Source organism: Sorex fumeus, unplaced genomic scaffold, assembly GCF_029834395.1.
Source record: "Sorex fumeus unplaced genomic scaffold, SorFum_2.1 ptg000072l, whole genome shotgun sequence".
NCBI classification, from domain to species: Eukaryota; Metazoa; Chordata; class Mammalia; order Eulipotyphla; family Soricidae; genus Sorex; species Sorex fumeus.
Genome location: NW_026606129.1, coordinates 2388065 through 2407105, shown reverse-complemented (window position 1 = coordinate 2407105; position 19041 = coordinate 2388065). Strand labels below are relative to the sequence as shown.

The window sequence follows — 19041 nt, the reverse complement described above, 5'->3', positions numbered from 1 at the left end:
ACACAAGATAGGTTTGCCCCCCTCACCATTTTTAGTCAATATAATACTACAAGTACTTGCCATAGCAATTAGGTAAGAAAAAAGATATCAAGGACATTGAGAAGAATGAATATAAAGAGAAGAAGTCAAACTCTCACTATTTGCAGGTGACATGATACTAGTCTGAGAAAAACCTAAAGACCCTATAAAAAGTTCCTAGAAACAATAGATTTGTATAGTAATGCGGCTAGCTACAAAATTAATACACAAAAGTCCATGGCTTTCCTATATACAAATAATGAAAAAGAAGAAAGAGACATTAAACAAAAATTCCCACTCGCAATTGTGCATGAGAAAATCAAGTACCTTCAAATCAGCTTAACTGAAGAGGTGAAAGACCATTAAAATTACGAAACACGACTTCATAAAATAACAGAGGACATGAGGAAATGGAAGTACATCCCCTGCCCATTGACTGGGAGGATTAATATCACAAACTGTCAATACTCCCCCAAAGCATTGTACAGATTCAATGCAGTCCCTATAAGGATATCCATTTTTAAGAGAAATTGATCAAACACTCCTGAAATTCATATGCAACATTACCACAAGCACCACCCTCCCCCTGCCCACCCCTGCAAATAGCTAAAGAAGTACTTAGAAGAAAGAAGATGGGAAGTATCACTTTCCCCAACTTCAAACTGTACTACAAACAGTTAATAATTAAAACAGTGTGGTACTGGAATCAAGACAGACTCTCAGATCAATGGAATGGACTTGGATATCCTGAGGCAGACCCTTAGGGATATTATCAGTCAGTTTCCAATAAAGGCCAAAAATATGAAGTGGAGTAAGGAACGCTGCTTCAACGAGTGCTGTTGGGAAAACTGGGCAGCTGCATGTAAAAATAAATAAATAAATAAATAAACTCATCCCACTTCCTAACACCATACACAAAAATCAAATCAAAATGGTTTCTGTATCTTGATATCAGACCTGAATCCATAAGGTACATAGGGGAAATTGTAGGCAGAACTCTATGGCATTAAAGCTGACAGCATTTTCAGTGTGGAAAGCAAAGATAGACAAATGGGGCTACAGTAAACTAAGGAGCTTCTGCACTTCAAATAAAACTATGACCAAAATACAAAGACAGCCCATGGAAATATTATTTACCTAACACTCATCTGAATGCAACAGCTATGTGTACCTAGGTCGAGAGGTCAACATGACAAATGACCTGGCACCCGAGCTGTGCAGGAGGAAGAAAGCTGCTTGGAACGCCTTCAAGAACGTCGAAGAAATAGCTAAGAGGACAAAAAACCTCCGGCTCCGGGCACATCTCTTTGATTCCACTGTTCTTCCTGCATTAACATACGCCTCAGAGATCTGGGCCCTACGCAAACAAGATGAGAACGCTATTCGGGTCTCCCAAAGAAGAATAGAAAGAGCTATGCTTGGAATATCACGTTTCACTCAAATGAGAGAAAGAATCCGGAGTTCTGACATCCGTTGATGATCAAGAATCAGGGACGCTGTCTCATTTGCCAAGGTGTCGAAAATCAGATGGGCTGGTCATGTAATGAGATTTAAAGACGACCGCTGGACTAGAGCTGTTACCGACTGGATTCCACGGGATGTCAAAAGACCGCGTGGCTGCCCACCTTCCAGATGGTCAGACTTCTTCGTCAAGATCATGAACGATCGGTTTGAGGCCCCTCATGTTCCCGGAGCGAACAGATGCCATTGGGCTACACTAGCACGCGACAGGGACAAATGGAGACATTACTGGCGCCCGCTCGAGCAAATCGACGACTAACGGGAAGTTAAGTGATTATTAAGTTAAGTGATTATTATTAACACTCATCTGATAAAAACTTAGTATCCAAAATCTAAGGCACTGGTAAAACTTCACAAGAAAAAAAATCCAACCCCATCAAAAAATAGGGAGAAGAGACAAACAGGACCTTCTTCAAAAAAGAAATAAAATCGAATAAAAGGCACATGAAAAAGTGTTCCATCTCAGTAATCGGCAGGGAGATGCAAATCAAAACAACAATGATATATCATTTAATGCCATGGAGATTGGCACACACCACAAAGAATAACCAGTGCTGCCATGGCCTTGGAGAGAAAGGGACTCTCATTCACTGTTGGTGCCAACGTGAGTGGTCCAGCATTTCTGGAAAACAATACGCACATTCCTCAAGAATACGATAAATTGAGCTTCCCATATGACCCACCAATCGCGCTTCTTGGAACATACACTAGTGGTCCAAAATACACGTTGCAGAAAAGCCATCTGCACTCCTATGTTCATTGCAGCACTATTCACGATAGCCAGAATGATGGAAACAACCCAAGTGTCCGAGACCAGATGAGTGGACAGAGAAACTCTGGTCCATCCGCAAAATGGAATACTACACAGCCACCAGGGAAAATGAAGGAATGAAATTTTCTCATACATGAATGGACATGGGGAGTATCGAGTTGAGTGAAATGAGTCAGAGGGAGAGGGACAAATATAGAACGATTTCACTTATTTGTGGGGGAAAAATAGTATGTGAAAGGTAACCAAAGACAGTAGCTAAAAGGGCCGGGAGGACTGGCCCGTGGTAGGAAGCAGACACAAGGGGGGAGTGGAGGGCAGTTAGGACAGAGACATTGCTAGTTGGAAATGATCACTCTGGACAAAACCTGAGTGCTAAGAGATAAATAAGAGGGAGAGAGAAAAAGAGAAGGACAGACAGAGACAGAGACAGAGACAGACAGAGAGAAACAGGAAAGTGTCTGCCATTGAGACAGGCTGCAGGGGGGCGTGGAGGAGTTGGGTGGGGGGCACTGGGGACACTGGTGGTAGGTGAAGTGTACTCGTGAAGGGACGGGTGATGGAATGTTGTATCACTGAAATCCAATCAGCAAAAACTTTGTGACACGTGTCTCATGGTGATTCCATTAAAAACAGAAAGCAAGGTGTGTGGGAGACAGAGAGGAATCAGGCCCAGAGCGCTCGGCTTCTCTGCAGTGACAGAGGCCTGTGTTCAAGGTTCACTGGGCTTGGAGGAGCAAGCCAACGATGGCATTTTAACAGGAAAAAATATGGAAAAGAGCGCAGTTTTCCGAAGAAAATTGAGAGTGCTGCCTTTTGGACTTTGGCTCGACTCCTTTGTCGCAGACTTCGAACTTTCACTGGAAACCTCAAGCCTCGGGAGTCATGAACGTTTCTGCCGTCTCTTGCTCACGCTGCAGACGTGAAGGCACAAGTCCCACGTCCACGAGCATCTGGGTCTCGGTCACCCCACGGGGTGAGTCAGCGGGTCCCAGCACCAGCCTCGCCTGGACACAGCAGCCCAGTCCTCCTCCCGAGAAGCCCACGTTCCATCCTGGACACGTGACTCTCTCCCCCTCCTCAGACTTCTCTAAAGAAACGGTTTTATTCACACACAGAAAATAAATAAATGTGTGAATTCCACACACAATAGAAGTCAAGTTCTGCTTTTACTGAAACCGTGTAAGAATGAGAAAACATCCCTGACCTCTCCTCCCTATTAATTCACAGATAATATGTGAGAAAAATTCATTCTTTCCCACTTGCCCTGAATAAAGATCCTTTCTTCCTAGTGGGTGTAAGCATCGTCCCTGCGCTGTTTAACCGGGCTGTGGAGGGGACGTGCCACGAGTCCACCCGGCGGGGCGCAGAGCCCTCCTGGCTGGCGCCTCTGGGGGACATTTCCGAGGCAGGTCCCCGAGAACCACAGAGTGACCCTGAGCACTGAGTCAGGAAAGCCACTGTGGACTGCTGGGTCCAGCCCGAACAGTGTCAAACCCCGTTTCCTGAACTCCCCTCCTTGCGGGTGCCCTTCACCTCCGTCCTCTCCCCAAACCCACCGGTCATTGCTGGTCCAGGGCCGTAGGGACGAGCGGAGGCCCCTGAGAGTGTTCTGGGCGCCTTGGGATTGCTACCCTCTCACGGACGCCCGCTGGACACTGCCCTCTCATGGACACCTGCTGGCCCGCTATGAGGTGGGGGCAGCCCCTCCTGCGACGTGACCCTGCAGGGCCGAGCCTCCCCAAGGCCCAGGGCAGCACGACAGCACGTGTGGCCTCACCTGTACTGTGGGGGTGGGTAGCCGTGGGCAGCGCAGTCCAGGAAGACGTCAGGCTGCGGGGACTCCAGAGGGATGGTGACGTCCTGGGGCTCCCGGGTGAAGGTGGGGCGGCTGGTGAGTCCGACACCTGCAGAGAAGAGACAGGCAGTGGCAGCCCGGCCGTCTGGCCACTGCAGGACCGAGCAAGCGATGCCCCGCCGCCCTCCCAGGGGACGAGGAACAGCGGAGACACACCCAGGCTCCATCTGGCACCCCGTGTGCTCCTGACCCGCCAGGAGTGACCGCCGACAGGGAGCCTGGAGCAAGCCCTGGGCACGGGCTATTGTGGTGCCGAAACAAGAACCGAAGGGAACAACCAAAACTTTCTCCCTTTCACACAGATTCTGTCACACATAGCCAGGGACTGGGGTGGGTCCAGCCCAGTGACCACTGGGCCCTGTGAGCACTGTCCGTGTGAGCACCGGTAGGCCCAGCGACTCCCTGGCCATGGTCTCTGTGTGCGGGAAGGTCAGGAGCACCCGTGGGCTCTGTCCCTCCAGAGGCCGAGCTGGCTGCCCCCCCCCCCCCGCCCACAGCTCCCCACGAAGACATGACCAGGGCCCGGGAGAGCCGCCCCACAGGGCGGCTGTAGGCTCTCCTGCCTGCCCCAGGACCCTGGCTACAGACCAGACACTGCCAGATGTTCCCACTGGGTGTGGGATGTGGCCAAGGGACAAGCTGCCCCCCCTCCAGCAGGGGGTTCTGGTGCTTGGGGCCTGGAGGGGAGAGGTGTGAGCACAGAGCTGACTCCTGCGCCAGTGCTCTGACGCTGCTCCCGCCCGAGCCTCAGTCCCTGGCTCTGCCGGAGAGTAGCGAAGCTGTGACCATGCAGCCGCTGCCACTGAGTTGGCCACAGGACTTCCGTTCGGAGACTCCCACCCATCCATGTGACGGGGTCGCCTGCCTTGCTCTCCGGGACGGGGATGGGCTCCTGGGGCTGGCGGCTCACAGGGAACCCCGATGGCAAGTCCCCTTCCCCGAGAAGGCACCAGGACCTGTGATCTGAAATCTGAGCGCGCTCCATGTCCCTGCTCTGCGGGCTTCTCATGGTGTGTGTGTGTGTGTGTGTGTGTGTGTGTGTGTGTCCCCGTATGCATGTGTGTGTGTGCATGTATGTGCTTGTGTCTCTGTGTTCATGTGTGTGCATGTATGCATGTGTGTGCATGCGTATGCATGTGTCTGTGTGCGTGTGTGCATGTGGGTGTCTGTGTGAGCATGTGTGTGCATGTGTGTGCGTGTGTGCGTGTGTGCATGTGTGTATGAACATGTGCGTGTGTGTGATTGACATGAGCACATACTGTTATGCACATTCACAACTCGTCTCCATCTCTGTAGCACATCACTGAGTTTACAGATGTGAGCACATTCTATCCACGTGTGTATGTCCTTGTGCCATCAGTCTGCGCCGTGTGAGGCTTGAACACACGAAGTTATTCTGCACATGTCAGTATTGCAGACAGCCCCGCATGTCGACTGTGTGTCCGATGAATCTTCACACATAGGTTTCTTTGTGCATGTGCAGACACATCCCACACCTGTGTCCTGCCGCAGCATGAGCATGTTAAGGGCATGGATGGGGCTACCCTTTGCTGGGTGGTCTCACCCGGCCACGTGCCCACCTGCCTTCCCTCCTCCCTCACTGTGACCAGAGAGCCAGGCCCCGAGTCCTGCCACGCTGGTGCCTTTCTTCCTCCACCCACCCCGGCGGGCACAGGGACGATGCCCCTGGGCCTGTGAAGACCCCGTTACCCCATGGGGGCCCTGGCCCTGCCCCCAGCTCCTCGACTCACGCACCTGCTCTGTTCCCCACGCCCACCCTGTCCCCGAGCCAGATTCAGATCCTGCCTGGGCGGGACCCCTGTCCGCATGGAGTCCCCTGACCACTGACCCCCAGCACCCCTGGGTGCCCGCGCTACACTGAGCCTCAGGGCTTAGCTCCAGCCTTGCCTCCTGGGCGGGAGGAGGGGGCCCCTAACCCCGAGTCTCCAGCTCCAAGCCACAGCTGAGCAGGGGGACACAGGCCCCTGGTGTGCTGGGACGTCGGTTAAGAACCATTCCTCTCCACAAAGGAAGGGAGAAACGGCACCATCCCTCAACCTTGAGGAAATGAAAAGGACCAGGAACACTGCAAATATATTCAATAAAAAGAAAAAACAATAGTTTGCCGGTGAGAAACAAAAGACTCAATCTAGAAGAAAAATACAATTCAAGGAAGCCGAGGAAGTTTTCAAATTTTTTTCATCTTAGAACAAGGACATAAATTAAAAAAAAAAACTTGATGGCAAGATGGAAAAGATGAACAATAGAATCAGAGAACCAGCAGGTCATGACTTAAAGATCCATATCCCAACCCGACGAGTGCTACTGAGGAGCTGGGAAGTCAGTCAGAGCAGAGGGAGAGAAGCTCCCACCCAGAGCCGGGCTCCTCAGCCGGGACGCTGAGGTCACAGTTATTAATACAGGTGGACAAGCAGAGCCAGAAGGAGATGCAAGAACAGGGATGGAAGGAAAGATAAAGATGATCCAACATACAGTGATGGGGGGGGGGGAGAGAAAGAGAGAGAGGGGGAGAGGCAGGAAGAGAAAAAGACAAAACGAGAGAGGGAGAGACAGAGAGAGACAGAGAAAGACACAGAGAAAGACAGAGAGAGGAAGAGAAAGGGAGAGAGGGAGAGAAAAAGAGAGGGAGAGGAAGAGAGAGATGGAGAGAGGGAGAGAGACAGAGAGAGACAGAAAGGGAGAGAGAGGGAGAGAGAGAGGAAGAGAGGAGGAGAGGGAGAGAGACAGAGAGACAGAAAGGGAGAGAGGGGGAGAGAAAAAGAGGGAGAGGGAGAGAGAGAGGGAGACAGAGAGAGACAGAAAGGGAGAGAGAGGGAGAGAAAGAGAGGGAGAGGAAGAGAGAGGTGGAGAGAGAGGGAGAGAGACAGAGAGAGAGACAGAGAGAGACAGAAAGGGAGAGAGAGAGGAAAGAGGGGGGAGAGAGAGAGAGAAACTCTGGCGCACGCCCCAGAAGCAGCACTGGGAAATCTCCTGGCAGAGATGTGGATGCCTTGGATCAGGACAGAGGAGGCGTGAGGGGGCTCAGCTGTGAGCTCTGGCGGGAGGGAAAGGCCCCCTGACCCCGCAGGTCAGCCGGAAGGGGTGGGCGCTGCTGTTCAGAGCTGCCCTGGCACTCGGCTCTCTCCACTGGGCTGACCCACAGAGAATAACACGACAGAAACGGCTCGTCTTGAAGAAGTGGGTTGGGAAACCCACCAAGAACGAAGCCCCACCACGAGGCCCAAGAACAAAGAAGGGAGGGAGCCCAGACACACCCGAGCGTGGGAAGCCTTGGCTGGCGAGTCTCGTGCTGTTTTTCTTAGAACACGCATGTCACAACAACGCCGCGTGTCACAACAATGCTGCATGTTGCGACAGGCTGCGTGTCACAACAGGCCGCCTCAGCGACAAGAGATTAACAGCAGCAGCGACGGGACGGGAGAGCGACAGGCACTGCTCCATCCCACCCACGTGGCCACGTCTGCGGCTGTTATTTGTGTTAGCGAGTCGGAACGTCCACGGTGCGCACGGAACTTTAAAGCCCCATCATTCTGACATCTCGGCATTATGCAGGGAATGTTTCAGCCTTTGACGAGTTTTTTTTTTTAACCAAAAATAAAATCCCTTTGGAAAATAACACCTTTGATGTGTCATACAAGTTAAAAACTATATTTCTTTCCCTTCAATTTTGCCATTGTCTAAACCAAGCTAAATTTCATCCTAAAGCTCATATCTGGATTATGACTGCACCTTCTGTTGGGCATGACCTTGCCCAACAGTCTACGGTGATCCAGCCAGAGCCAGTGACGGTGAGGAGAACACATTACCTCCTGTGCAGGCTCTCCGGCCTTGATTCCATGGGCCTACCCGCTTCTCCTACATGTTTGTCCAAGTACACACTTGCTGGCTTTCCCTTCATACCATAAGGAGGGATACAAGTTTACCAACTTATGTTTCTTATTTTTTCTTATGGATCTTCCTGTTTTATTTTTGGCAGGGTGAGTTCGACTTGGAATAGGGCTTCTCATTTTCTTTCCTCAGTTTCCAGTTTGAATGCTGGAGATAAACATGAGTTTTGCTGAAGAATGGTTTTTTATAGAGCAACAAGAGAAGGGGATATTTGAGCTAGATTTGGGGTGAGGTTGGGAGTTCTCAGGGTCTACCCCGGCTCTGTGCTCGGGAGTGAGCCTTGTTCTATGGGGACATTATGTGATTCTGGGAACTGAACCCAGGCCTGCCACGTGCCGGGCAAGCACCTTACCTGATGTGCTAACCCTCGGGGAATATTGAGGAGGAACCTAATAGTTTAGGGGGACTCTATTGGCACAGAATCCGGCTGTGTGTGGCTTTTCTATCTTCAATTTCCTTTCTGGGAGGACCGTCTTGGGGTACGGAGCGTGTGGGCCTGACAGAGCCCACAGCCTCACCTGTGCTCACCTGAGCCACACCTGAGCCTTTGGTTCCTTCCAACTGTCCACTCTGTGGCCTTCCCTGAAGCCAAGCCAGCAGCCACGGGCTCAGTGCTGGCCGGGGCCGGGGCCAGCATGGGCCTGAGGAAGGGTGACGTGCTCCCTGTCTGCCTTCACTTGAATACCGTTCGTCCCTGCCCCCTGTCGGGGAGCCGACCCGGGTTCAGAACACACACTGAGTCCCTGCGAGGGAAACCACCAGGACCAGCAGTCAGGTGAAGCCGGGTCCCCCTGGAGACACGGAAGCCTGATCAGGACCCCTCACGGTTGCTGGTCACACCCTCCCTGGGATCACGGGACCCAGAGGCTCTGCCTTCCCCGCAGCGGGGCCACAGGACTGTCCGTTGATGGCCGCTGTGACCTCTCACCCTGGCAAGACCCCATCAGGCACTGGGCTCTACCTGTCTACACCCCAGACCCTGCCCCACCCAGCTCCCAGGAGCTCCTGTCTACACCCCAGACCCCACTGGGCTCCCAGGAGCAACTCCCCAAATCTCTGTTCATCCCTTGAGCAGGGCACAGAGGGCAGGAAAGGACAGCGAGGCGTCTACAGCCCCACCTGGCACCCGGCACATCGGGGTGTGGGCAGCATCTGAGGACAGGGACAGTGTGGGGTCATCAGCAACATGAGGGGGCGTGGAGCATGGACATTCAGGGTGAGGGGACGAGAGGAAGCACCAGGAGCTGGTTCAGGCTCATACAGCCACTGAGAGACCCTAGTGACCCTGTCCCGTGGTTCTGGGCTCCCTGAGTGCACAGCGGCCACGCGCAGAGAAGCTGCTCATAGGGGTCACGGGAGGTCTCCCCCGGGAGGGGGAGACAGCCCAACTCAGTGCCCTTCCTGACCAGTGTGGCCACAGCACAGCCCGGAAGGAGGGAGGCCTGAGGGGTCCCTGGAGCGACCACGGTGCCAGTGGCAACGGACGCAGCTGCACCCCTGCACGTGGCTAAGTGGGGGAGGGGGGACCGGGGCGCGTGAGAAACCATCCCTGGGGTGTGACCGGGCTGGCGTGGACGTGGCCCCTGACCTCCGCCCACCTGCTGGGGTGAAGCCGGAGCTCCCGCCCAGACCCCACAGGCCTTTCTCATGCAGGGAGCCGGTGGGTCATGTGGGGAGGCCCGTGCCGTGCGGGTTCCCCCAGAACCCCCAGGACTCAGCCCCCCCACCACTGGGCAGAAGCGAGAGGGGCCCTGTGCTCTCCCCTCCTCCCCGCCCTCCTCCCTCCCCCTGCCCTGCACCCCCCAGCCATCCCCCATCCCCCACTGCCCGAGCTTCTGCCCTCTCGCTCTCACTCTGCAGGGCCTCGGGGAGAGGTCAGGCCGGCCCAGCGCGGGCACTGACCAGGGCGCACAAGCAGAGAAAGTCTCTGTGCCTGTCCAGCATACATTTTTTTCAAGCTTAAAGTTATAATTTTATGTCATTATAAAAATAATACATGTTTATGATGGAATATTTACGATACTCAAGCATAAGGAGAAAAACACTCAATTTGGCTCCTGCCAAATAACCACTATTAGGACATTATTACCTATAATTCCAGGATTTCTTTTTGTACATTGCTGTCAATGTCTAATCTCTACTGACATTCAGTTAAAAACACAACAGAAGCGTTTTCCTTGCCGCTAATTGGCACTTCCGAAGTTTTATTTCTAATGGAACGCCACGCGGGAAAGTTCCACAGTCCCTCGTCACGTGACTCAGGGGAGTGTGAGTCTTGACGTTGTGCCTTCGTTTGCTTTTATGAATAGTCACAAGTCAAAGAGACGCCAGGGCCGCTGATGATTTCCTTGGAGCTCGTCTGCTTATCTGCTGAGGGGTCAACAGCTCCCCAGAGCCCTGCCCGCGTCGCTGACCCCGATGCAATGCGGGAGAGAGAAGGTCGCAGGCGGCGCCCCAGCACCTCCAAGGTGTAGCGGGCGTTGTTGGCAACTCCGAGGGTCTCAGGGCCCGACTTGTCGCCACACGGCCCTGCACGCACCCAGGGACGAGGGGGCGTTTGCTTTGGAGTGCCCCGGGCTGCCTCTGCCTCTAACTCTGCCCCTGGTTTCTGTCCCCCACAGGGATCAGAGCAGATGGGTCGGAGGGTGGGCCCGGCCCCCTCTCCCGGGCTAGTGGAACGTATCCCTGCGCCCCAGGCTCTGCTCTGCAGTGCTGACATCAGCCTTGCTCCTGAGGTCAGCTGAGAGCTGTGACCACCGCACAGGCTGGTGACTTCAGGTTACGGAGGCAGCAGGTGGGCTGACCAGCCGGCCCTGCCCCTGCTCTCCCCACCGCGGCCCTGCACCTGCCCCTGCGACTCCTCCCCAGGCCCCAGCTGGACCCCACCCCAAGATAGCGATATGCCCTTAGCCAATGACCCAGCTCCCACGCATGGCCCAGCCTGAGTGTCGAGCGGATGTGGGCTTCTCAGAGACCCCGACTCAGCCTGTAGCTCAGGGATCGAGGCAGTTGATGTGGGGAGACTGGTGGGCGCCCAGACACAGGCTCCAGATGCCCCTTTGGCGCTGGTCTGGGTTGCCCAGGCCCCTGAGCCCGCGGTGAGAGCGTGGTGCTTCCAGAAGGTTCCACACTGAGAAGCCAGACTCACGCCACACTTGGCGGCATGCCAGAAGGCCCGGCTGTTGGCGCCTTTCAGATGGACGGTTCCTGGGGGTACCAGCAGGGCCCACCTTCCCCTCCCGTCCTTCCCCTCCTCCCTCCCACCCTCCCTGCGCCTCCCCCTCACCTCCCCTCCCCTCCTCTTCCTCCCCTCCCCTCTCTCCTTTCCTCTCCTCTCCCTATCTTCTCTTCCCTCCTCCCCTTCCCTCCCCCACCTCTCCTCTCCTTCTCTCTCTTTTGTTTTTGAACCACACCCAGCGGCACTTGGGCTGCCTCCTGGCTCTGCGCTCCCGGTGGGCTCAGGGACATGTGGAGTGCTGGTGACTGACTGCGCGTGGGGCAGGTGCGTTAGCTCCTGGACCCTCTCTCGAGGGACGGGGAAACGGTCTTCATAGGACTCCAGCAGGCTCCCGGGCCCACCTGGGGTCTCCCAGAAAACCACAGAATTTCTCCAGGATTACTTTTAAAGAAAGAAATTAAATTGTCCGTGCAACACCATTACGCATGCAAGAAAAAATATTCATGGATGCATGATAAACATTTCCATTTTATTACACTTTTATAGCTGAAACTGGAGTATAATTGTGTGCCAGAAGCACCCCTGCATCCTCATCAATTTTCTGTTCTACCCACGTGAAATGTGGGATGCCAGATATAAATATGGGCACTCTGTCTGTGAATCACGTCTCCGAAGTGCGGAGCAAAAGCCAGAGGAAGCCCAAGGAGAGGCAGCCGGGCCGCACCCGGGCCAGGCAGGCTGAGTTAGGAAAATACAGATCTGCTTCACGGGGCCTTGGGATCCTTCCGTGCACCTCCCCACGGCTGAGTCTGTGGAGTGGGTGTGTGGTGACCGGGCGGTCCCACGGACAGCACAGAGGGTCCCACACTCTCTGCTAGGGACCAGCGTCCTCCAGCACCGGGAAAGGGGAACTACTGAGGAAACGGGACAAGCCTGGTGGCCTCTGCCGTGCCCAGGCTCTTGTGGACACCAGCACCGAGTGGCCAGTCCCCATAAGCAGAGAGCGGTCATGGATGTCACAGAGCCGCAGAGACAAAGTCTGGCCAGTGCAGAAGGAAAGCCCAGCGAGGGTCTGAGACTCCAGGCTCTGGGCTCCTTTGTCCACTCACAGCAGCGTTGGAGCAGCCGAGACAAACGCCCTCAGCCCTAGCTAGCACCACGGCCCGCACATGGGCTACAGGACGAGGTCACCCTGCAGGTGACAAGTCTGCCCGGGGTGAGGGGGCATCAGGGGATGGGGCAGTGTCCTCCCCCTCTGGGCAAGCTGCGGGTACGGTAGCCCCCGGGCACACGCTGCAGTGATGTCCCTGGCCTGGCCAAGCCTGGCCAAGCCTGGTCATTCCACAGATCCACATGGAGCCCCCCTACACTGCGGGCAGTGCCGAGAGAGGACAGCTGCCTTCATTAACCGCATTAATGTTGGTTTGGGGGTCATGCTAGCAGTGCTCAGGACTTGCTTCTTACTCTGTGCTCATGGGTCACTCCTGACATGGCTTGGGGGACCCTCTACGGTGACGGACCTGAATCCAGGCCAGCTGCGTGCCAGGCGAGTGCCTTCCCCACTGGACTGTCTCCTCAGCCACAGACTTTGGAGCCATACAAGTAGTATCCCCTGGCTGATGCGCAATGCTGTCCCTCAGAAGGCCACGACAGCCACTGGACACTCCCCCTGGGCCACCGCCAGCTTTGTGTGTGCCGGAGCACGTGTTACCTGCATCTCCCCCTGAGATGTGTCTCTTCATCCTCTCGTGCCCAGTGCTGGGCTGGGTACTAGCCTCTCTCCATCTCTGGAGAGTCCGCGTTCTCTCCTGAGTACCTCTCTCTCTCTCTCTCTCTCTCTCTCTCTCTCTCTCTCTCTCTCTCTCTCTCTCCCCCTTCCTCAAATCCCCCAAACAAATTCTGTGTTATAACTTTGCTACTTGTCTCCCCCTGAAATTGTTTTCTGTGAGGAGGGTGAAGGACCAGAGGCCTGGGTAACGCCTCAGACCGACTTTCCTTCTCTGCAAAGGGCAGTTCCTGGCTCTAGCCCGAGTCTGCGGCTCACCAGGAGATTGGGTGGTGGGCTTAGCTCCCACGCCGTGCACAATAAGGGGCATCGGGTGCGGCCGGAGGGCTGCCGAGTGAAGCTGGGAGGACTTGGGGTCTGCGCCACCAGGGGTTCCTCTCAGGCTTCTCAGTCCTGGACTTCCCGGCAGCCTCTGGGGTGGCAGATGGGTCGGGAGGCAGCGGCAGATCCCCCTCCCGAGACTGGAGACCCGTCTCATCTCCCTCCCCCTCCTCACAGAGGAGGGCATCGCCAGCACCACAGCCCCAAGGTCCCCCAAGGTCACACCTGTGCTGGGCCCACAGTAACCTGACGGGCTCCAGTCACCAGCTACGGGGGCACCCCCATGTCTGCAGCTCCTTCTGCTGATGCCCACCAGCCCTCCCCTCCCCACTCCTGCCGGCCAGAAGCCCCTGGAGGAGGTTCATGCTCCCCTCCCCCGGCTGCCAGTAGCTGTGACGCTTCTCTGTGCTACGGATGCTTTTCTCCAACAATCTGACTCGTGGTCCTTCCCTCCTTCCTTCCCTCCTTCCCTCCTTTCTTCCTTCCCTCCTTCCCTACTTCCCTCCCTCCCTCCTTCCCTCCTTCCTTCCTTCCCTCCCTCCCTCCCTCCTTCCCTTCCTTCCTTCCTTCCTTCCTTCCTTCTCTTCCTCCCTCCCTCCCTCCTTCCCTTCCTTCCTTCCTTCCTTCCTTCCCTCCTTCCTTCCTTCCCTTCCTTCCTTCCTTCCTTCCTTCCTTCCTTCCTTCCCTCCTTCCCTCCCTCCCTCCCTCCCTCCCTCCCTCCCTTCCTTTTCTCCCTCCCTCCCTCCCTCCCTCCCTCCCTCCTTCCCTTCCTTCCTTCCTTCCTTCCCTCCTTCCTTCCTTCCCTCCCTCCCTCCCTCCCTCCCTCCCTCCCTCCTTCCCTTCCTTCCTTACTTCCTTCCTTCCCTCCTTCCTTCCTTCCCTTCCTTCCTTCCTTCCTTCCTTCCCTCCTTCCTTCTCTCCCTCCCTCCCTCCCTCCCTCCCTCCCTCCCTTCCTTTTCTCCCTCCCTCCCTCCCTCCCTCCTTCGCTTCCTTCCTTCCTTCCTTCCTTCCTTCTCTTCCTCCCTCCCTCCCTCCCTCCCTCCCTCCTTCCTTCCTTCCTTCCCTCCTTCCTTCCTTCCCTCCCTCCCTCCCTCCCTTCCTTTTCTCCCTCCCTCCCTCCCTCCCTCCCTCCTTCCCTTCCTTCCTTCCTTCCTTCCTTCCCTCCTTCCTTCCTTCCCTCCCTCCCTCCCTCCCTCCTTCCCTTCCTTCCTTACTTCCTTCCTTCCCTCCTTCCTTCCTTCCCTTCCTTCCTTCCTTCCTTCCCTCCTTCCTTCTCTCCCTCCCTCCCTCCCTCCCTCCCTCCCTCCCTCCCTTCCTTTTCTCCCTCCCTCCCTCCCTCCCTCCCTCCTTCGCTTCCTTCCTTCCTTCCTTCTCTTCCTCCCTCCCTCCCTTCCTTTTCTCCCTCCCTCCCTCCCTCCTTCCCTTCCTTCCTTCCTTCCTTCCTTCCCTCCTTCCTTCCCTCCCTCCCTCCCTCCCTCCCTCCCTCCCTCCCTCCCTTCCTTTTCTCCCTCCCTCCCTCCCTCCTTCCCTTCCTTCCTTCCTTCCTTCCTTCCTTCCTTCCTTCCTTCCTTCCCTCCTTCCTTCCCTCCCTCCCTCCCTCCCTCCCTCCCTCCTTCCCTCCCTTCCTTCCTTCCTTCCTTCCTTCCCTCCTTCCTTCCTTCCCTCCTTCCTTCCTTCCCTTCCTTCCTTCCTTCCCTCCTTCCTTCTCTCCCTCCCTCCCTCCCTCCCTTCCTTTTCTCCCTCCCTCCCTCCCTCCCTCCTTCGCTTCCTTCCTTCCTTCCTTCCTTCTCTTCCTCCCTCCCTCCCTCCCTCCCTCCCTCCCTCCTTCCCTTCCTTCCTTCCTTCCTTCCCTCCTTCCTTCCTTCCCTCCCTCCCTCCTTCCCTTCCTTCCTTCCTTCCCTCCTTTCTTCCTTCCCTCCTTCCCTACTTCCCTCCCTCCCTCCCTCCCTCCCTCCTTCCCTTCCTTCCTTCCTTCCTTCCTTCCTTCCTTCTCTTCCTCCCTCCCTCCCTCCCTCCCTCCCTCCTTCCCTTCCTTCCTTCCTTCCTTCCTTCCCTCCTTCCTTCCTTCCCTCCCTCCCTCCCTCCTTCCCTTCCTTCCTTCCTTCCTTCCTTCCTTCCTTCCTTCCTTCCCTCCTTTCTTCCTTCCCTCCTTCCCTACTTCCCTTCCTCCCTCCCTCCCTCCCTCCCTCCCTCCCTCCCTCCCTTCCTTCCTTCCTTCCTTCCTTCCTTCCTTCCTCTCTTTCTCTCTCTCTCTCTTTCTTCCTGGGGCAGAGCCACAGCTTGTTCACACGTGTGCAGTGGGACTGTGGAGCCCCTGCGTGTGGGCAGGGGGCTGGCGTGTGCCACTGGACCCTCCCGGGCATGATCAGGTGACGATGGAACGGGCATCCTCAGACCCTGCCGCAGGGGCCTCAGCACCAAGCCTTGGCCCGATCCTCCTTCCTGAGGAGATGGGGTGTGCCCTGTGGAGCCAGCCTCACCCCTCAGCCCAGGCTCTGTGAGAACAGGCAGCTGGTGGGGGAGCACGCGGCCCCCCTTGTTTCTCCCTTATTCACTTTCTCCTCAGTCACGCTCTCTCCTCATTCATTCCTCATGTTCATTCTCCCTCAACCCATTCATTTCCATTCTCTCTCTCTCTCTCTCTCTCTCTCTCTCTCTCTCTCTCTCTCTCTCTCTCTCTCTCTCTCTCCTGGCTCCTTTTAACCTCATTCTCCCGCAGAGCAGCGACCTTCCCTCCTCTTCTCAATCTCAATTCCTCAGTGCACTGCTGATGTGATTAGTCCAGTTTCCAGCTTAGAATGCATCCCCGGAACCCAGAGCGCCCTAGAGCCAGAGCCAGAGTGTGTGCGGTCGGTGTGCTAATGGCTAGGAGTTGGAGAGAAGGATCTATGCTGTGTTCTTACTGCATCTGCGGAGGAGAATCTGGACGTTGTGCTCTTAACTGCATTTGGGAAGAGGATCTGGACACTGCTCTTAACTGCATCTGGGGAAGAGAATCTGGATGTCGTGCTCTTATTGTATCTGGGAAGGAGGATCTAGGCTGTGCTCTTAACTGCATCTGGGGAAGGATCATTTATGCTGTGCTATTACCGTCTCTGGTCACAGCCCGCCAGGGCCCCCCTGCCAACAAGGACAAAGCTGCCAAGTGACCGACATGGCAGCCCTGGATCCCAGCCATCTGCTGGCAGAACACGGCTCCCTCCAGCCCCGGGTGGTAGGTGATGAGTGGGTTCCTCAGGACTGTGGGTGCTCGGCCCTGGCAGGGCAGCTGCTCCCATGGAGCACTTCCTGCTTGGTGCCAACACCACCACACCAAGCCTGCACACAGCCCAGACCCACCAAACCCTGGCCGAGTCCGGGTGCAGGCGAGAGCTCAGGAGAGTCTGTCCGCTTGTCCCACTGTGATCCCACACCTGGGAGCACCAGGCTCCCTCCCAGGGGACCTTGTGCACAGGGACAGCCGAGGCTCAGCAGGGCACCCTGCTGAGGGACACGGTTCTCAACGACAGGGATCCAGAGCTGGTGCCGGCCTGAGTCTCTGGCAACATGAGCTAAGGAGACTCTTCCAGAGGGAAAAAGGCTTTCAAAAGGTCCAATCAGTATTTGCTTCCCAAAGGAGTCCCGACTCTGCAGGGACAGCAAGGTGCCTGCTGGACTGTAGCCCGACCACCGCACCTCCCCCCCCCCCCTTTGTATAAATGTCCTGCGTCTTGGGCATAGGATGCGGGCACAGCAAACAGATGCGGAGGCTCCGAGCCCACTGTGCTGATTCTTTAACTTATTTTCTGTACCAAAGAATTTAGCAAATTGACATACCTCCTCTAAAAATATGACCAAAACATGCAGATGGCTAAACAGAGAAACCGGGCACAGATGCACAAGAACTACTCACCGAGTGAATCTTGGTTCAGACAGAGCTACCCTTCACCTCTTTAGATGTGGCTGTATAGACCACACACATGTTTTCACAGCTGTGTCTGCATGCATCGATGTGCACACATGTTCTGTGGGTGTGGAGAGAGGCACACGCATGCATCTGTACACAGACATCTGTGTATGTGCACAGCGTCTTTGCTTGGGCATACACGTGTCTGTACTTGGCTTACTGGTTTCTAAGGTATGTGCAGAACCAGCAGAAATAATAGCAAAGTGTTCGGTCATCTTCACTTCAATTCCCTGATGCCAGCTGGGGGACTGCCCAGTTCCACAGTCTCGTGGCGCCGGCTGACCTCTGCAGGTTGGGAGTGACAGCCGTGTCCGGCCGGTGGAGTCCGGCAGTCCCCACTTCACTCCAGTGACTGTTCCACCCCCACACAAATGAATTCATTAGCAGGAGCCTCGGAACCAGCAGGAGAGCCACCAACCGCTGTGCCCAGACACACCCAGGCCTGAGTATGACCCGGAGATGAGCAGCGGGGACGGGGGTGGTGGAGGGACGGGCAGTGGCACATGACACAGTGGCTCCAGCCCGAGGTACAGCCATGACACAGGCAGGGCACGGCCACCACGAACCGTGAGGACACAGGACAGAGCACTTTTACTGTGGAGTCATGTCAGGGTGACTCCCCCCAAACCTGAAGTCCTCAGAAAGACGTGCCGAGACCATGACCAGGTGAGTCTAGAACACCTGCCATAGGCTAGTGCAAAGGTTTTCATAGCAGCCGACCTGATTCTTTTGGAATAAACTGTGAGAAAGAACCCCAGGAAGCTCCTCCCAGAACCCTGGCCGCTGCCACTGCGAGGCCAAGTCCCCTGTCCCACATGCGACCCCCAAGGGAGACACACGAAGTGGGAGCACGTGGCCGCGAGCAGGAGCCACCACGTTCATGTTTTCATGTTCCGTGTTAACAATCCCGCCACCGGAGGAGCCCGACTCTGAAGAGTGCCCAGCCCTTACACACACACACACACACAAACAAACACACACACACAAACAAACACGCGTGCGCATGCGATGAGCTGAGTTTCTGCAGAGTCTGTGCTGAATTGTGAGTGTGAGATGTTCATGGGCCTGAGAGAGTGTCTGTGTTAGTGTGTGTGAGTGCGTGTACGGAAGTATGTGCATGTGTGTGCGAGGATGAGTGTTGGACTATGTGTATGTGTGTAGAAGTGTGTGTCTGTGTGAGTGTGTGTGAATAGATGTGCGTTGTGTGAAAGTGGCTATGGCTGTGTGGGTGTGGATGTGAACAGGGTCTCAGTGTGTGGTAGACACACTCTAAACAGAGTTGGGGTTACCAGGCAGTGTCACCCAGGACAGTCGCCTGAGGATTTGGGCCCCAGATGTATCCCCCTGGGGAGAGGCTGAGGGCCTGGGTGGGGGGCGGTGCTTCTGGACCCTGCCCCAGGGCTGTGTGGAGGCAGGTGCCACGTAAACAGAGGCAGCTTTGCACGCAGCCCGCAAAAATGCTGGTAAAGGGAATAAAAAATTTAAAAATGCAGCCGCACGAGGGAGATGAAAGGGCAAAATGAGGGAGATTCTTGGACGGAGCCCTTCCCGGCTGCACACTCACACACACACAGAGAGAGACACACAGAGACACACATGCGCACACATACAGTCACACACAGACACTGAGCCGGGTGGAGCCCTTCCACACACACACACATACACACACACGCGCGCGCGCTGAGCTGAGTGGAATCCTTCCCAGCTGCACACAGACACACGTGCACACACACGT

At 55.6% G+C, this 19041-nt stretch overlaps 1 protein-coding gene across 1 annotated transcript in view; it reads right to left on the bottom strand.

Moving 5' to 3' along the window:
- LOC130037482 (contactin-6-like) overlaps positions 1-19041 on the bottom strand; it is a 158444-nt gene that overhangs the window by 131370 nt on the left and 8033 nt on the right. The window contains exon 2 of the mRNA XM_056129323.1: positions 4089-4215. Within this exon, the coding sequence (XP_055985298.1) occupies positions 4089-4215 (127 nt within the window). The remainder of the gene's footprint in view (positions 1-4088; positions 4216-19041) is intronic.